This window comes from Hyperolius riggenbachi, chromosome 11 (assembly GCF_040937935.1).
Source record: "Hyperolius riggenbachi isolate aHypRig1 chromosome 11, aHypRig1.pri, whole genome shotgun sequence".
Classification (NCBI taxonomy): Eukaryota; Metazoa; Chordata; class Amphibia; order Anura; family Hyperoliidae; genus Hyperolius; species Hyperolius riggenbachi.
In genome coordinates, this window is record NC_090656.1 from 9,448,786 (window position 1) to 9,469,102 (window position 20,317).

Below are 20,317 nucleotides of genomic sequence, written 5' to 3' on the forward strand. Positions count from 1 at the left end.
GTGACATACACCAAGAGCTGCATGGTGATTGGCGGCATTACGCAGAGATTAGCTGGAGTGAAGAGGGCCTGTCCTGTCGCCAGAAACAGGTAACATATAATGCTGCTCTGTAGCGGGGCCCCTATGATGGAAGTTGATTGAATACTGAAGGGAGGGCCGAGGCGACATATACCTGCTGGGGGGATGGCACACGAGTTACATCCCTATAATTCATTGTAGTCAGCCAAAGCCTCTTGATGCTGGTCTACTAATCAGATGTCTTCTAAAGGTACGTACACACGCACTACATCCGGCAACGACGGGTCTGCAAGACACTCCCGCTGGGCGGACGTTCAACTGACAGTATGCGCGTGTGTACACGCTGTCGGTGGACTGATAAGGCTGTTTCTGACTGATCCGCTCAGCAGATCGTTCAGAAACAGCCTTATCAGTCCGCCGACAGCGCGTACGCACGCATTACTGTCGGCTGAACATCCGCGGGGGGGTCTGGCGGACCCGTCGTTGCCGCCGGTAGTGCGTGTGTACCCAACTTTACTGCTTATCTGCTACCTGGTCAGGGGGCTTGTCTTTCATAAAGACAGAACTTAGCCGAGTCAGCCATTTAATGCCATATCAGCTGAAAATCTACTGTGTTATCAAGTTCCCTCCAAAGTTGCAACAGCAATGTCTAAGCACATTGGCCTCAATTCACTAACATCATGCTGGTGATAAGGTTAGAGAAAACTTACCTCCACACACCGATCTTGTCTTATTAACCACTTGCCGACTGCGTCACGCCGATCGGCGGAAGGTCCTTGGGGTGTGGTTTGCAGGAGATTGCGCGCGCATCCCTGCTTAGATGGTGGAGCACTGCTCTGCCTTTGGTCTCCCAGCAGCAATCACCGCTAGGAGACTGTTAGATTAACATAACACAGCATACGGTATGTCTATTAACATAGTACAGCGCTGTGATCTAAGGCTGTGACACAGCTGTCCCCCTGGGACACGGGAGAGCGATCGGCTCTCATAGGCTGAAGCCTATGACAGCCGATCGCCGTGATTGGCTGGCTGAAGGGAGGGAGGTATTTAAGAAAAAATAAATAAATAGTAGAATTGATTTTAAAAAAGAATATAAATATTTATAAATAAATAAACACAGGGGGAGCGATCAGACCCCACCAACAGAGAGATCTGTTGGTGGGAGAAAAGGGGGAGGGGGATCACTTGTGTGCTGAGTTGTGCGGCCCTGCAGCTTGGCCTTAAAGCTGCAGTGGCCTATTTAACCAAAAATGGCCTGGTCTTTAGAGGGGGGTTTAACACTGCGCTCCTCAAGTGGTTAAGGTGTAGAGATAAGTTTTACACCCTCGCCCTGGGTGCAATTTAGCCTAGAAACTGCCCTGCTGCAGAGACTGATCATGTGACTGCAGAGACTGATCATGTGACTGCAGAGACTGATCATGTGACTGCAGAGACTGATCATGTGACTGCAGAGACTGATCATGTGACTGCAGAGACTGATCATGTGACTGCAGCAGGCCACTTAGCACTTGCAGCCAGGAACTCGCTGCAGCGATCTGCTTCAGAATTGGGTAAAGAGTAATATCCTTTAGGCCCAGTTCCTACTGCATGGATGAAAAACTGATCCATGGAAAAAAACGTATTCATGAAACAACTGATCCATGGATCAGTTTTAGAAGTCTTCATTTTTTCATCCGTGACCCTCTGTTCCGTTAGAAGCGGTCAATGCAATGCTTCCACCGCTCCGGATTTTAACGCAGCCTCCCATTTAGGGGAACGTGCCGAATGGATTTGTTCTAACAAAGCAATGTGAACAGATCCAACTGATTAAAGCGGACCTGAACGCAGAACTTCCTCTTTGCTCTAAAAGTTAAGCAACAGCATAATATCCTATAAAGAAAAACATTTCTTTGTTACAATTGATACAAATCATACAATAAATCTGCAGTTTCTCTACTTCCTTCTTTCATGGAAGCAGACCTATTCTTAACTTCCTGTGTATACAAATTAGCTGCTCTGCCACGGCAGTCAGCTGACACAGTTGAGGGATCAAATTACAACTTATGATTAGTCACAGATGAGGGGGGATTAGACAGGCTAAACTCTCTAAATACATACAGGGTGTATTTCTATGTTTTCCTTCTGTCCTGTGCAAGAGTACAGATCCACTTTAACATAGAATCCGTTCACCTCTGTTAGGTCCTGGTCCATTCAGTTACGCTAAAAGGACCGTTTTTAATGCCAGTGTGAACCAGGTCTGTGGCTGCAGAATATACTGAACTGGGTTTGTTTTTGTCCCTACAAAGCAGAGTTTCAGTTTAAAAAGGAACTGTAGTGAAAATAATGTAATCATTAAAATTATACAGTCAGTCTTTGCCCATTGCAAATTCTTTCCTCCCCCTGATTTACATTCTGACATTTACCGCAGGTGGGTGGGATCTTCAGTCCTGCCAGGTGCACCTGATCACCCACAATGCTCTGGGAGGAGAAATCTTCATAATAAATAGCCTAGGCTAAGCATCACTGGAAGGGTGGGGTTACCTACCAATATACAGAAATATATACATTATATATAGAAAGCATTTCTGATGCTGAAACCAACCAGGATAATTACCATAAAAGTGGGTATCCTGAAAATTGTACTGCATTCTACTACAGGTCACTACAGGGCCTCTTTAATATACCAAATTCTGACTACACAAATTACTGTTTTTTCCTTTTAGGAGTATTTCAGCACTGAGCCTGATCACTTTATCTACAATCATGAACCTGCCAAACCCTCTGAATGCCATGCAGATTCTCTGGATCAACATCATTATGGACGGGCCACCAGCACAGAGGTATCCCACCCTATCCCAGCACAAAATACAGCTTAAAGGACACCTAAACTGGGAGTAATATGGAGGCTGCCAGTCCTGCTGATCTCTTTGGCTGCAGTAGTGTCTGAATCACACACCCACAAACCTGAAACAAGCATGCAGCTAATCCAGTCAGAAACACCTGGGGCTCGATTCACAAAAGGGTGCCTAGAAGCTCTGGGCGTACTAACTACGGTGCGAAGCAGTTAGCACGCCCAAAGCTTTTATTGACCGCGCACAAAGTTTAGCGGCGCGCGTGAAACGTCGCACCGGGTGCGCTCAAATCGTTGCACCGGGAGCGCCCGAAACGTCGCACCGTGTGACTTTTAGGCACACCCGGTGCAATGCTTTAGGTGCACCCAGTGCGACGTTTCGTGCGCACCACGCAGCGCTAAACTTTGCGCGCAAGGGCTTTAGGCATGCTAAGGGGCTTTTAGGCGTGCTAATTAAGTTAGCACCCTTTTGTGAATCAAGCTCCTGATCTGCTGAGGCAGAGGATTAGCAGGACAGCCAGGTCATTTGCATTGCTGAAAAGGAAATTAATATGTCATACTCCATTTCCCTCTCACGTTGGGTGTGCTTAACAACCCTTAGACTGCCGCCAACGTCTATAGGTGATCTTGTTCTGTGGACGTACGGACGTCTAAAATCTTTTAAATACTAAACTACTTTGGCCAGCAGTGGACGTCTACAGGTATTCATGTTTCCTTATATTATTTTGCCACAGACGTCTAAAAAGCATTGAGTACATTTTGGTTCAGTGCAAATGTTCTGCTTTATGTGAAATATTATTATTATTATTATTTATTATTATTTAGTATTTATATAGCGCCGACATATTACGCAGCGCTGTACAGTATATATATATATATATATATATATATATATATATATATATATATCTTGTCACTAACTGTCCCTCAAAGGAGCTCACAATCTAATCCCTACCATAAATATGCAAATGATTCTAAGTTGATGCATAAATATGCAAATGTTACTGCAAATCTGAGCAGTTTGAATATGGACCAGTGAAATGCTCTTAGTGCAAGATGTGATTTGTCCATTTTACAAAAGTTTCATAATTAGCATAATTCTCAATCATCTCAAATGTATTTGTTCCTCCATAACAATCCTACTGAGTAATGTGGACTTTGGTACAGGCAGATGAGGGCAAGAAATGTAATAAAAACAAGACAAATAAATATAGCTGGCGCTGGGCTGTAGCTTCTGTAAAAAAAAAAAATTGCTGGCAGTCTATAAGGGTTAAAGGATAACTGTAGTGAGAGGTATATGGAGGCTGCCATATTTATTTCCTTTTAAGCAATACCAGTTGGAAGCTGGAAAAAAGGGCGCCGGCAGCTAGTGGACAAAAAGGGCGCCGCCATTCACTCTCATAATAAATAACGTTTAATGGGCGCCGAGCAGGAAAAAAGGGCGCCGGACATAAATAACGTTTACAAACGGCGCCCGGAGATTTTTAATGATTTATAACTGTGCTTGTGGTGATTTACGTTTATAAAATGCACCCGTGCCGAATAACGTTTATAAAAATACTAAACCTATTTATCTAATTTAACGAATTAAAACATTATTTAAAGTTTTATCCCTTACTGTTTGTAAAACATTATTATTCACAAAATAAAGCGATCAGTACGTAACGTAAATTGCAATATATTTTTTGCAGCCACAATTAGTAAAACATTATTATCCACATAATAAAGGGGGGTCTTAGGTTTAGGCACCACCAGGGGGGTCTTAAGTTTAGGCACCACCAGGGGGGTCTTAGGTTTAGGCACCACCAGGGGGGTCTTAGGTTTAGGCACCACCAGGGGGGTCTTAGGTTTAGTCACCACCAGGGAGGTCTTAGGTTTAGGCACCACCAGGGGGGTCTTAGGTTTAGGCACCACCAGGGGGGTCTTAGGTTTAGGCACCACCAGGGGGGGTCTTAGGTTTAGGCACCACCAGGGGGGTCTTAGGTTTAGGCACCACCAGGGGGGTCTTAGGTTTAGGCACCACCAGGGGGGTCTTAAATTTAGGCACCACCAGGGGGGTCTTAGGGTTAGGCACCACCAGGGGGGTCTTAGGGTTAGGCACCACCAGGGGGGACTTAGGTTTAGGCACCACCAGGGGGGTCTTAGGTTTAGGCACCACCAGGGGGGTCTTAGGTTTAGGCACCACCAGGGGGGTCTTAGGGTTAGGCACCACCAGGGGGGTCTTAGGGTTAGGCACCACCAGGGGGGTCTTAGGTTTAGGCACCACCAGGGGGTCTAGGGGTTAGGGATAGGTACAGGGAGGGTTCTGTGTGAGAGTAGGCTTAGGTATAGTTTTAGTAAAATTTTAGAAATACTTACTAATGTTTTACAACACTTATTACGAACGTAGTTATATTTATATCATTGTTATAAAGAATATTTTCAGATTTTATTATAAGAACAAACCATAAATGAAGGTTATTCACAATAATATACAATTATAACAATTAAACATATATTATTGTTTTTTTAATAAACGTAATTATAAGTTTAACTTTTGAAACAGGGAAGATTAACGTTTTCACAATTGCCGATTTCATAAACATTATTTAATGATTTATAATTTTGTAAAACATTATTTGTAAACGAAATATAGCACACTATTTTTATAAACGCTATTAATGATTAATTATTAATTAGCGTTTACACCCCGCGCCCTTTTTGTCCGGGTGCCCTTTTTGTACGTACGCGTACCACTTTGCTGGCTAGGCTGCTGATCCTCTGCCTCTAATAGCTATAGCCCCTAAACAAGCATGCTCTGACTGAAGTGTAACTGGATTAGCTGCATGCTTGTTTCTGGTGTGATTCAGACATTACTGCTGCCAAGTAGATCACCAGGACAGCCAGGCAACTGGTATTGTATGTGTATGTAGCATTAAAGTACCTGTATGTAGCATAAGGGTGGTTCACACGGCTGGCTGGTGGGACGACTAGCGGCGGCTTGTTGAACCCTGGCTAAACTCTTTTCTGCTACTGCGCAAAAAAGCGGCATTGGTTCTGTCATTGTGTCGCGTATTGAGCCCATAGGGGGGGCAGAGAACTGCATAAACGCAGCCGATACTGGACGCTACATTTAGCTTTCAAGACGAGACGCTGGGATCTACCACGACGTTTACACGAACACCAGCAACCGCTGTCACCGTCGTTTAAAAAAACGCTTCCATTACTTTGAATGGAATGGCGGCAGATCCCTTTTTAAATTACACTTTTGACGAATGTCGAAAACATGGCGTTTACCGCTTGTGTGAACCAGCCCTTGGGATAGCGGGATTTCACCAGTGCACATAGAAGGTGAGTCTTTTACCAGCCTGTCGCCATCTTGTTTCACACAGTTTGGGCGTGGAACCCGTCGATAAAGACGCCATCAAGCAGCCCCCCAGAAACGCCAAAGAAGCCATCCTCAGCAAAGCGCTTCTGCTGAAGATCTTCCTCTCCGCCGCCATCATCATCAGCGGAACGCTCTTCGTCTTCTGGAAAGAGGTGAGGGAAAGCGGGACGAAAATGGGAAATGAGATTTTTTTGTTCCCTTTAATTTCTCTTTCACAAGTTTATAATTAAAGGACCACTATCGGGAAAAAGTTAAAATGTAAAATACATATGTGCATGTACAAGTAAAAAGTATATTTCTTCCAGAGTAAAATTACTTTTCTCCTATGTTGCTGTCACTTACAGTAAGTAGTTGAAGTCTGACAGGTTTTAGACTAGTCCATCTCCTCTTGGGGGATTCTCAGGGTTTTTTTTATATTTTCAAAAGCTTTTCATGAATGGCAGTTACGCCGTCTAACTGCAAAATCAGTGTGGAGCATGCATTGAGGCTAGCCAACAGGTGTGGAACTCCATGCCTGGAGGGCCAGATCCATGCCAGCGTTTAGGATGGACTGAGAAAGAGAGGAATGTGTTCTACCTGATGGACCACATCTTTCCTGACCCAGATCTATCAATTAATTTGAGCTGAGCCAAAAATGTGTGAGGACCTTGGCCCTCGTAGAACCGGTTTGACATCCCTCGTATTAATCCTTTTCAGCGAATGTCTTTATAAAGTATAAAGGCCATGCTAAGAATCCCCTATGAAAAGATGGACTATTCCAAAATCTGACGGTTGTGCCAGACTTCTACTACCTACTGTAAGTGACAGCAACATAGGAGAAAAGTAATTTATGGCTCATGTTTCTCAGGAGGAAACATACTTCTTATTTGTCTGTGATTACATGTATTTTACATTTTTCAATTTTTCTTGATAGTGGTCTTTTAAGAGACATATAATTGGTACATGTTTAAATGTTTATGGCAAGCACAATAAATAAATAAATTCCCTTTTAAAGGTGAAATGGAGGCTTGTGAGCCGGAATCACATCCGCCGCGCTCTGCGAAGAAGCACAGGCGAGCGCTTGCGGGGAGGCAATTAAGAGGCGGAAAGCAATTAGGGCTAAATGACTAATTCCCACAAGGAGGAGGAAAGCGAAGCCTGCATGACTCGGCTCATTAGTTTATTAGCTCCATTACTGGTTACAGATTGAATTATATGGAGAGGAGCAGGGAGGAGTGTGACACACAGGAGAGCGAGCTGCAGCGTCGCGCAAGTCCCATCCTGCCTCCCCCACGGGACGCAGCACTATCCCGAGCTGAGGAACCTTTATTCTACACCAGGGGTGTGACACACAGGAGAGCGAGCTGCAGAGACGCACACGTCCCATCCTGCCTCCCCCACAGGACGCAGCACAATCCCGAGCTGAGGAACCTTTACTCTACACCAGGGGTGTGACACACAGGAGAGCGAGCTGCAGAGACGCACACGTCCCATCCTGCCTCCCCCACGGGACGCAGCACTATCCCGAGCTGAGGAACCTTTATTCTACACCACGGGTGTGACACACAGGAGAGCGAGCTGCAGAGACGCACACGTCCCTTCCTGCCTCCCCCACGGGACGCAGCACAATCCCGAGCTGAGGAACCTTTATTCTACACCAGGAGTGTGACACACAGGAGAGCGAGCTGCAGCGTCACGCAAGTCCCATCCTGCCTCCCCCACGGGACGCAGCACTATCCCGAGCTGAGGAACCTTTACTCTACACCAGGGGTGTGACACACAGGAGAGCGAGCTGCAGAGACGCACACGTCCCTTCCTGCCTCCCCCACGGGACGCAGCACAATCCCGAGCTGAGGAACCTTTACTCTACAATGAGTGGCCAAAACTTTATTCTACACTAAGTGGCCAGACACCCCTTATTTGAAAGTAAATCAGTCCAATAGTAAGGTAGAGTGACGAAACAACACAGTCACTTATATAAGGAACGCTCAGCTTAGGGCAACGTGGTTATCATGAAAGTTAATGTCAAAATGGGTAAGATAAAAGATTTAAAGGGACCCTGAGCACTAATTAAAAATGAAATTTGCACTTACCTGGGGCTTCCTCCAGCCCACCGTAGCCCGCGAGGTCCCCCAGCGTCCTGCTGGCCCCGGTCTCGGCTGGCGGCTCCATTATTGTACGACTTCAGCCTGAAGTAGTCAGGACTGCTTCCCGCTTTGACTATATGCATAATCTGAGTCCTGCGCATGCACCGTTCAATATCAGAGGACCACACATGCGCAGGACTTTCACGCCAGCTGGCATGATGACGCGTATCCGGCCAGCATGATGACACATATAGCCGAAGCGGGCAGGAGCCCTGACGACTGCAGGCTGACGTCGTCTAGTAACGGACCTGCAAGCCAAGACCGAGAGAGGAGCCAGGAGGCCGCCGGGGGACCTTGGGGCCTATGGTGGGCTGGAGGAAGCCCCAGGTAAGTACCGATTTCAGTTTTAATTAGTTTAGTTTAATTAGACTATTCTGGTGGAAAAAGCCTGGTGAACGAGAGAGGTGAAAGGCGAGTAGCACGCATAGTCCGCAGCAACAGAAGGGCAACAACATGACAAATTACAGCTGAATTCAATGCAGGTGCGTCACAAAGCATATCCCAACACATAAGACGGACTCTGCAAAGGATGGGCTTTAGCAGCAGGAGACCATCAAGAGTGCCTTTGGTATCACAGAAAATTAGGAAAAGATGCCTGTTGTGGGCCCTTGCCACCGTGCTCGATCGGTCTAAAATTGGTTTCAGGAACATCAATGTATTTGGTGTATTTGCTTTGTTCTGTATGAGCACAAATTAGCATAAACCCCAATTAACCTGCTTAGCTTGATGATTTTTTTCTGAATTTCTGGGTATAAAAGCATTGCATTTTTTTCTGCTGTTAGATTACAGAAGTATTTGCACACCAGAGAGATCCCCCAGATTAGGTAACCCCCCACAAAACCTACCTCTCCAGGATGCAGACCTGCGCAGCATTTCTTCCTCCTGTCCTCTGGGGGCGCTCTATCTCTATGTGAGATCACCATCTCTCATCATGTGACCAACGGCGATCTCATCCGAGGGATAGGGGGAGCCTCTGAGGACCCGGAGGAGACTGGCTGTGACTGTCTGGATCCCGGAAAGAGGAGTTCTGAATGCCGTTCTGCTGCACTCTCCGCATATCCCGCTCGACGCTCACCCTGGCCTGGGCTGTGGATTACCTTAAAGGAGTATCTTTCTTTTCACCCAGAGCCGGGGTCAGGAAAACTGCTGGGGGGGGACCACTATTATGAAAAAAAATTGTGAAATTTAAAGCGACACTGAACGAAAAAAAATTGATATATTGAATTGTATGTGTAGTACGGATAATTAATAGAACATTAGTAGCAAAGAAAATAGTCTCATATTTTTATTTTCAGTTTTTTTTATTTATTTATTTATTTATTTTTTTATAACATTGCATCATTCTCTAATATTTGCAGTTTACACACTACTCAGCATTCTAAATGATTTCACAGACCTTTTGAAATGTCCTCTGCAGAAAAAACTAAATACAGTGACAGATGTTATAATTTAAGTAGGCCTCAGTTACTTGGCCTGAGTTTTATGTAAAAGGCTTGTCCGCAGTGTATGCCTTTAAAATAAATAGAGGTTTTGTGATGCAGGCAGAGGCATCTCAGGGTCTGCGTGTAGCAGAGGATACACGCAGATACTAAGAACATGTTCCTAAAAGAAGGCCATCGGACTACTCTGACCTTAACACTACACCACAGGAACAGAAAACATTGGCCATATTTACTAAACATCCACGTTCCTGCATATGGGTCAAATGCCTCATTGATTATTAATCAAGTAGGTGTGTATGATGACACCACAAGTGGGTCCACCAATAGACTAATCTAGGGGGTGGCGAAGATGATGTCATATTTAACTCTTTCCTAGTCAGTATTAAAGGCTGAGGGAGCTACGAAAGGTCTCTTATGCTTCTGCTTCTTCCTTCTGCACTAGCTAGCAAGGCTGACTGGGACGACTTCTAAGCATGTTCTTCCTTTCTGTAATCTGATATAATGTATGCTGTACATAGGTAGTTTAGTGTAACGTAGGTAGGAAGAAGGTACCTGATAGACTCCAGCAGGGAGTCTAATCACGAGCTTGTAACGCAACATGAAGATTGGCATGGCTAGGATATGATGTATGTATCTATCTGTATTCCTGTTTCCTGAATAAATAACGTAAACATTGAAGAAGCCTGAGAAAGTCTATATCCTGTTTGCGGTGTGGAGAGTCAAGTGATCTCACAGTCTGTGAGACGATGGTGTCGAAGCAAGGTGATTAGAACAGTTTATAACAACAGACACTTGAGATAATAAGCTTCAGAAGACAGAGTTTTCTGCGACTTTGAAAGTCGGAGAGATCAATGGCTCTTTTGCATAGATAACAACTGGAGTTTCTTAACTTTTCCTGTACTGGAAACAATATGAGACTCATATCTCTGGTGCTAATGTTTTATTTCTTAGATGTACTACACATACACATCATTATATCATAAGTTTATTTTAACTTCAGATTTCCTTTAAAATATGTGTATGCATGTGTATAAAATGACTTATAAATGACCTTTTTCCTATGTACACTTACAGTACGTAGGAAATTCTAACAGGCTATGGACAAGTCCATCTCTATCTGTGAATAGGCAAGAGAGTAGGAGGGCGGTCGGCATCTTTGTATAGATCCAATCCAGTTGTTGTAAACAATAAAGGTTTTACTGAGGAGGTGGACTAGTCCAAAGCCTGTCAGATCTGTCAGTTTTTTTTAAGCGACAGTGACATAGGAGAAAAGTACCGCATGTACTCGCATATAAGCCGAGGTACCCACTTTTCCCTCAGAAACCAGGAAAAAGTGATTCACTCACATATAAGCCCCCTCCCCCCAGTACAGCCCCCTCCACAGTAGCCAAATGTGCCACAAGGATGATACAGCTGTGTCAAGAAGCCACTAGATGGCATCATAGATATGAGACAGCGATTGCCACCCAGGAAGAATCCCTGATCATTGCACCGCTGACACATTGCTGCATGCTCCGCTCCACAAGCCGTGGGACACAGGTAGCCCTGAGCAGCACACTCTGCACACCATGTTGCGGGGGTTGGGGGGCACAGACACAGCAGGGAGCCAGCTGGTGAGAGCAGGATCACTAGTGCACAATCCTTACACTCCTCTGCCAGTAACAAAACCTGCTCCACCATCCGTTCTGCTCCACTGACTCGCATATAAGCCAAAGGGGAAACTTTTCAGCACGTAATTTGTACTGAAAAATTAGGCTTATACTCAAGTATATAAGGTAAATTTATAGCTCATTTTAATCTGGGAGAAATACACCTGGGCCCATATGTTGTTAACTTTTTCTCCTTCGTTATCTCCTGGGAGACAATTTTCATCTTCTCTTTAAAATAACTATAGTGTTTGACAATTAAAATAGTACCTAAAAGTTGGTGAAATAGTACTATTAATTATCTTTTGCTTGCTTGGAGTTTAAAAGCCATTTTATGACAAAGTGTGAAAATATCCACCCCCTCCACCCACTAGTTTTTTTTTTTTTCCCCCCCAAATCCCAATCTCCGGCCAAATGCATTTTTAGTGCGTTTGCGCTCCCATACAAACTAAAAGTAAAATTGCATCGTAAACACGCCTCTATGGAAAATCCACCGTGAGGGGATACAATTTGGGTAATTTTTTGAATACATGCAGTGTTCTCCCCAGAAATATTTTCCAGCCGGGTGGCATGAAATGGTAGCTGGGTGGCATGATAAAGTAGCCGGGTGGGGCGAGATGAGAGAATGCAGGGCCGGTGCCTCTATGTGCATCTCTGCTTACAGAATAGGAGGAGGTGAGCCGATGACAGCCAGGTGCTCACCAAAACTGTGCACCTGCCTAAAAGAGCCTGGGGAGAACACTGACATGGCTGTTGACTTGATATGATGGCCTGTGATAGTCATTTACACTGTGTGACACTGGCTGAAATAGATAAAGCCAATCATTACCGAAGGATGAGCTCATACCTTATATTCTTGCGTATAAGCCTAATGTTTCAGCTCAAGAAAAGTGCTGAAAAGTTACCCCCTCGGCTTATATGTGAGTCAGTGGAGCAGGATTGTGCACTAGTGATCCTGCTCTTACCAGCTTGCGCCCTGCTGTGTCCGTGCCCCTCATCCCCTGCAACATGGTGTGCAGAGTGTGCTGCTCAAGACTACCTGTGTCCCTTGGCTTGTGAAGCGGAGCGTGCAAACAATGTGTCAGCGGTGCAAAGATCTGGGATTCTTCTTGTGTGGCAATCGCTGTCTCTCATATCTATGACGCCATCTAATGCCATCTTGAGACACAGCTGTATCATCCTTGTGGCACATCTGACTATGGGGAGAGGGGCTGACTTGTACTGGGGGCACATCTGGCTACTGTGGAGGGAGCTATACTGGGGAGGGGCTTATACATGAGTCAATCACTTTTTCCTGGTTTCTGAGGGAAAAGTGGGTACCTCGGCTTATATGACGGTCGGCATATATGCAAATTTATATGGTACTTTTGCCATGTAGTGTATAAATAACTTTGTGATCTTTGCTACCATCATGCTCTGCTCTATGTGCTGCAATCTGTGCCCCACGCCAAGCTGTCCTCCATACATTGATCACCCTCAATCAGTCATGCAGTACTCTGTATTACTGCTACAGCACTGATTCCTGTACTGTGTAATGTGTGACTCCTTTAACTCTAAAACTTACGATCTACAGATCCCCGATGGGAAAGTCACGCCAAGAACCACAACTATGACCTTTACCTGCTTCGTCTTCTTCGACATGTTTAACGCCCTGGCGTGCCGATCTCTGGTGAGTCAGTGCATACCAGTAGGTGAAAGAAATACAATGACGATATGGATATACCCGTATTTTTCAGACCATAAGACGCATGAGAATTACCTAAGTGTAGAGAACCAAAAAAAGGGGGAAAAAATACTAATCCCGGTGCGTCCATGGTGCAGGAGTATCTTGTGGATCTTCTCCATTTATTTTGTCTCCCTTGTACCTCTTTTGTCCTCCTCTGTCCCCGTGTCTTCCTGTGTCCCTATCTGTCCTTCCTGTGTCCACCTCTGTCCTTACTGTGTCCACCTCTGTCCTTACTGTGTCCACCTCTGTCCTTACTGTGTCCTCCTCTGTCCTTCCTGTGTTCTCCTCTGTCCTTCCTGTGTCCACCTCTGTCCTTCCTGTGTCCACCTCTGTCCTTCCTCTGTCCCTCTGCCCACAAGCTATGAAACCCTTATATGGAAGAAAAAAACAGTTCTAAGTGCAGGTGATGGATAATAAAGGTAAATTGTTTAAAGTGAATGGTTACCGATTTACCGATTTAAAAAAAAAAAAAGTCAGATACTTGCCTAAGGAGAGGGAAGGCTCGGTCCTAATGAACCTTCCCCCTCCGGTGCCCGGTGGATCCTCCGTTCAAATTCCCCGCCGCGGGGGTCTTCGGACGTCTTCGGGAGCACTCGGGCTCCCGAAGACGGGCCGCTCCATACTGCGCACGTGCGAGTGCGTCATAGTGGGCACTCGTGCATGCACAGTATGGAGCGGCCCGTCTTCGGGAGCCCGAGTGCTCCCGAAGACTTCCGAAGCGGCAGTATTTGACCAAACTGGTCGAATACTGCCACGGGGGATCCTGCGCGGGACCGGGCACCGGGAGAGGAGAGGGAAGTCTCATTAGGACCGAGCCTTCCCTCTCCTTAGGTGAGTATCTGACTTTTTTTTTTACACATTGGCTTTAAAATGGGGGCTGTAAAACATCAAACAAAAAAAACAAACCTGTCATTCAGCTGAGACAATAAAACATTAATCTTATGTTTTTAGCTCTTAAACACAATATGATTTTGGAATTGTAGGAAAGTCGTATTTAGGATTAGGAGTACAAATACAATTTATGGATTGGATGTGTGTACGAACCCAAAGAACCCCCAACTAGTTATTACTGCTTTCCCTCAGTCTATGTGCCTCAGGCCGTCAGTTTCCATGTCTAAGCTACAAAGCTCTATGGAGGTAACAGAGACAGGAAGTTGCCGGGAATCTCTCTGGGAGTCTGACAGCATTAATAAAGCCCTGAAGGTTTAACTTATTTCCACAACAGAAAAGTTCACTTCTGGTCACATCTGCATGAGGGCTGAGCACTGATCTGCTTTCTCCTCCAGAATAAAACCATCTTTGAGATCGGCCTCTTCAGAAACCGGATGTTCTGGTACTCTGTGATTGGCTCCATCCTAGGACAGATGGCCGTCATCTACATCCCTCCCCTTCAGAAGGTTTTCCTGACACAGAACCTGCATGCCTTGGGTAAGTCCTTGCTGTGTGTATGGAGAGAGCCATGGCCCTCTGGGGACAAGGGCAGCAGCCTCTCCTGCACCCCCCAGTCTGGAAATCCCCAAGAAAATGTGGAGATCCCAAACATGACAAATCTAAGGGCCAATTCAGACGGACGCTGAACCGCCGTTTACCCCAGCGCTTGGCGTTTGTCACTCAATTTTAAACATCGCTACCTGCTTTTACAGTCGCAAATGGCGCACTTGATCCCATCATTTCCTGTTGTCTCCCTTTGTCCTGGACACTACATGCAGCATCCAGGATCACCTAAGCGTAGCACTTCCATGCCCATCCTGCAGGGATCTCAACGTGATGCGTTTCCGGAAAGACGGGAACCGATGCCAAAACGCTTCTCTGCTTGTTTGCATCGGCCAAGCGTGCCATCCCTGAGTGCTCATCTGAAGCAGCTCTTACACATGGGGACCAAGTACGACAACATACCACTACCAACCAGACAGGTGTCCAGGTAGCGGCAAGTCCTGAGCAGGTATCTGAGGCACCCCTCTACTTGTCTTCTTGAGAGACCACAGCCGGCACACACAGATGTATGTATATATAGGTCAATGTATGAAGAAGCTGGCTAACCCTATCTAATGTAGTATCCATTTATGAGCATGTATAAGTATATGATCTCGTTACAGCCCAGCTGTTAGATACCATATATCCATAATGACCATAGCCGAACCCCAGTATGTGTAATAAGGCTTATAGTGTTCCTTTACTCCAGTGCAGTTAAATGTGTGAAAGTCGTGCTCTGATCGACTATGCAGTACACTTGCATTACTGAATTTAGCTGTGTTTATCTACTTCACCTCCAAGGTGTCATGATATGACATTAGGATTGTCCATAAACCGTGAGCAGACATGGAATCCAAAGATAAATGCTTTATTGGGATCAATACAAAAGTGAACTTCCATCCATAACGTAGCATACAGCTTTCACCTAGCTGTCTCACACCAAACTGACTGTCTCTCCCTCTCTACTAGACAGTATATCAGCTTGTCAACAAACAGACCTCAAACCTTATCAGGTGATAAGGACAAGGCCAGTCTGCTAAAGGCCCATACACACGTCGGATTTCTGCGAACGACGGGTCGTTTGAACGTCCCGTCGTTCGCCCGCTAAATCGGGCGTGTGTACAGACTATCGTTCGTTTGATAAGAGTGGGTTTGAGCGATCCGCACGGCGTGTGTATGGGCCTTAACACACAACAGAACAATGGTATATTCCCCACCCGACTCCAGTAACACAATCAATGCAGGGTCCAATCACAGCAAACAAACAAAGCAGAATCAAAATACATTAAGCAAAACATATGGTTATTACACATCATACATCACATTTTACATATCATACATCACACAAGGGTTTTTCCCCTTAAAAAACAGAGCAATTTTCACCTGTCAGCGCTCCTTCCATTCATTTGCCTACAACTTTATTACTACTAATCACAATGAAACAATCCATATTTTGTTTTTTCACCACCAATTAGGCTTTCTTTGGAGGGTACTTTTTGCTAAGAATTACTTTATTCTAAATGTGTTTTAACAGGAAGAAAAGAATGGAAAAAATTCATTAATTCTCAGTTTTCGGGCATTATAGTTTTAAAATAATACATGCTACTGTAATTAAAACCCACACATTGTATTTTCCCATTTGTCCCGGTTATTGCAGAATTTAAAATGTTTCCCTAGTACAATGTATGGTGCCAATATTTTATTTTTAAATAAAGGTGCATTTTTTCAGTTTTGCTTCCACCTCTAATTACAAGCCCATAATTTATAAAGTAACAGTAATATACCCTCTTAATTTACATATTAAAAAGTCCAGTCCCTAAAGTAACTATTTATGTTGTTTTGTTTTTTATTATAGAATTTTTTTACCAAAAATGTTTTTGGGGGTACTAACTATTGGGAAGTGTGGGAGGTAAGGGGTTAGTTTTAAATGTAAAAAATGTCATTTAATTAGAAAAAAAAAGGGTTAAAGATGTCATTTTACTTTTTGGCCACAAGATGTCCTTGCGCATAACTTCCGCATGGGTAGTATTTCTACGCAAAGCAGACGTAATGCGTGGATGTGTAAGGATCGTTTTTGTGAATTGCGGCGTCATATCGTAAACTGCTGCGATCATTCACACAGGGGCTTCGATCAATGGCTAATGATTAGCGGCGGTAACGATCACTGGAGCGCGCGGGGGGGAGCTGGAAGGAATGTAGTAGCTACGTCCCTGCATGGAGATATGGCATTTTGCAGCGACTTAGTTACTCGTCCTGGGGGAGGGGAAGTGGTTCAATAACTACAGTGCCAATAACATTGTTTACATTAAAGCGGACCAGAACTCGGAACTTCCTCTCCGCTCTAAAAGATAAGCAGCAGCATAATAACCTTTACAGAAAAACATTTCCTCATTACAACTTATAGAACTTCCACATAGATTCTGCAGTGTGGTTACTTCCTGGTTTGCTGGGAGCATAGAAAGGGTTAACCTCCTGTGTTTACATATCATTTGTTTTTTTATAGATATACATGCACAGAGGGAGATACTGGCTGCTTGGTCGTTGGATACAGACGTTTATTCCCATAACGCAACACTGTTCACAGACAGGAAACTGTCAGGGCCTAGGTCCTGACATCACACTGTGGGAGGGGTTTCACCACAATATCAGCCACACAGATTCCCTGATGATATATTTGAGAAAATGTAAAGATTTCTCGTGGAAAAAGGGATATCCGCTACTGATTGGGAGGAAGTGCAATCCTGGGTTAGAGTTCCTCTTTAAAGAGAACTGTAACAAAAAAAAAGTTCCCCTGGAGGGTACTCACCTCGGGAGGGGGAAGCCTCAGGGCCCCAATGGGGCTTCCCCCTCCCCTGTAGCTGCAGACAGTCCAGTGCTGGCTCCCCCTAAGCGTCCCGCAATCCTGGCTCGACAAGCCTGACGAGCTAAATTTATTTACCTTCCCTGCCTCCAGCGGGTGGCGCTGTTGCGGCTCTCAGCACGGGGATAGGCGGAAATAGCCGATCTCTGTCAGGTCCGCTCTACTATGCAGGCGCAGAAGACTTGCACCTGCGCAGTAAAGTGGACCGACAGCGATCGACTATTTCTGCCTATCTCCGAGTGGAGAGCCGATACTGCGCCTGCGCTGGAGCCCGGAAGGTGAATGTTTACATCCCCGCTGTTCCGGGAACTTTATCTCCGCCGCTGTGGGACCGAGGAGGACGGGTGAAGCCTTGATAGGATCCGGGGGCTCCCCCCCCCCCCCCCCCCCCCAGGGAACTTTTTGTCGCTACAGGTTTTCTTTAACAATAAACACTGACCGCAGTGTGTCCATTAGCACAGTGGTCCCATGAATGGCAATGCCAGAGCTGTTATCAGCTGCAGTGTACATGCATGCAGGCCACTCCCCAGCAGGGATTGCCATGTGCCACACTGCCAACTCCTCGGCTGACCTGAAACTCTGGCTCATGAGTATAAGCAATGAGGAAACAGTGAATAAGCTGGGAGTGACTCACTCAATGGGCTGGTGAGTTACAACACAAAAAGCACCTGCGACAGAGAGGAGTGCTGAGGGTGGAGTGCAAATTGCCTTCCATTTCCAAATGGGATGACAGCCAAACCATTATCATTTATATTAATAAAAAGAGGACCTGTAGTGAAAATAACCTAATTAATAAAATTGCTTATTATTTTTACATTATCCATTGATATATCATTTAGTCAGTGTTTGCCCTTTGTGTGAAATCTCTCCTCCCTTCCTGATTTATATTCTGAAATTAACCACAGGTGGCGACATCTTTAATCCTGTCAGGTGCAGCTCTGCGGAAGGTTTGTTTCTGAGAATTCCGAAGCCAGATCAAATAACGCCTGCTCTCCCAGAATGCTTAGGGGGAGGAGAATTCAGCATAGCTAAACAGCCTAGGTTAAGCATCACTAGGAGGGGCGGAGCTACCTACCAATATACAGCTATATATAGGTATAGGAAGTGTTTCTGATGCTGAAACCAGGAGAATTACTGTAAAGGGGGTTTTCTGAATCATTTACAGCATTCTACTATATGTCACTACAGGGCCTCTTTACTGCATTCTGCTATATGTCACTACAGGGCCTCTTTACTGCATTCTGCTATATGTCACTACAGGGCCTCTTTACTGCATTCTGCTATATGTCACTACAGGGCCTCTTTACTGCATTCTGCTATATGTCACTACAAGACCTCTTTACTGCATTCTGCTATATGTCACTACAGGGCCTCTTTACTGCATTCTACTATATGTCACTACAGGGCCTCTTTACTGCATTCTACTATATGTCACTACAGGGCCTCTTTACTGCATTCTACTATATGTCACTACAGGGCCTCTTTACTGCATTCTGCTATATGTCACTACAGGGCCTCTTTACTGCATTCTGCTATGTCACTACAGGGCCTCTTTACTGCATTCTGCTATATGTAACTACAGGGCCTTTTTACTGCATTCTGTTATATGTCACTACAGGGTCTCTTTACTGCATTCTGTTATATGTCACTACAGGGCCTCTTTACTGCATTCTGCTATATGTCACTACAGAGCCTCTTTACTGCATTCTGCTATATGTCACTACAGGGCCTCTTTACAGCATTCTACTATATGTCACTACAGGGCCTCTTTACTGCATTCTGCTATATGTCACTACAGGGCCTCTTTACTGCCTTCTGCTATATGTCACTACAGGGCCTCTTTACAGCATTCTACTATATGTCACTACAGGGCCTCTTTACTGCATTCTGCTATATGTCACTACAGGGCCTCTTTACTGCATTCTGCTATATGTCACTACAGGCCCTCTTTACTGCATTCTGCTATATGTCACTACAGGGCACACTAATATACTGTGTATTCTAAAAACAACAGAGAAGAGCAGCAGTGGCAGGAGGTCACATGGGCAATTGCTATACACATAGTACTGGTTAGGACGATAAGGGAGACCACACAAAGGGGTGTCCATGATCAAGGGGGGCTCCGCATTAGGGATTAACCACTTCACCACTGAGGGGTTTTACCCCTAAAACACCAGAGCAATTTTCATCAGCGCTCCTTCCATTCATTCGTCTATAACTTTATCATTACTTATCGCAATGAAATGAACTATATCTTGTTTTTTTCGCCACCAATAAGGCTTTCTTTAGGTGGGACATTATGGAAAGAATTATTTTATTCTAAATGTGTTTTAATGGGAAAATAGGAAAAAATGTGAGAAAAAAATCATTATTTTTCGGTTTTCGGCCATTATAGTGTTTAAATAATGCATGCTACTGTAATTAAAACCCATTACATTTATTTGCCCATTTGTCCCGGTTATAGAACCGTTTAAATTATGTCCTTATCACAATGTATGGCACCAATATTTTATTTGGAAATAAAGGTGCATTTTTTTCAGTTTTGCGTCCATCCCTAATTACAAGCCGATAGTTTATAAAGTAACAGTGTTATACCCTCCTGACATATTTAAAAAGTTCAGTCCCTAATGCTGCGAATACATGGGTCGATCAGTCGGCCGATTAGCCGACGGATCGACCCCAGCCGCGTCCCCGCTCGTCCGCGCGGATCGATTACCGCTCGTCCCCACCGGTGCTTCCTTATCAGCGCTCGATTCCCTGCCATTGTCCGCCGGCGGGGATCGAGCGGGTGGGAGTAGAGCGGCTTGATCGGGCCAGCTGAATATTATC

General features: G+C 45.0%; 1 protein-coding gene across 1 annotated transcript in view; it reads left to right on the top strand.

Annotated features, from left to right (window-relative positions):
- ATP2C2 (ATPase secretory pathway Ca2+ transporting 2) overlaps positions 1-20,317 on the top strand; it is a 214,591-nt gene that overhangs the window by 191,003 nt on the left and 3,271 nt on the right. The window contains exons 23-26 of the mRNA XM_068260802.1: positions 2,721-2,837; positions 6,220-6,367; positions 13,003-13,098; positions 14,442-14,583. Of these exons, the coding sequence (XP_068116903.1) occupies positions 2,721-2,837; positions 6,220-6,367; positions 13,003-13,098; positions 14,442-14,583 (503 nt within the window). The remainder of the gene's footprint in view (positions 1-2,720; positions 2,838-6,219; positions 6,368-13,002; positions 13,099-14,441; positions 14,584-20,317) is intronic.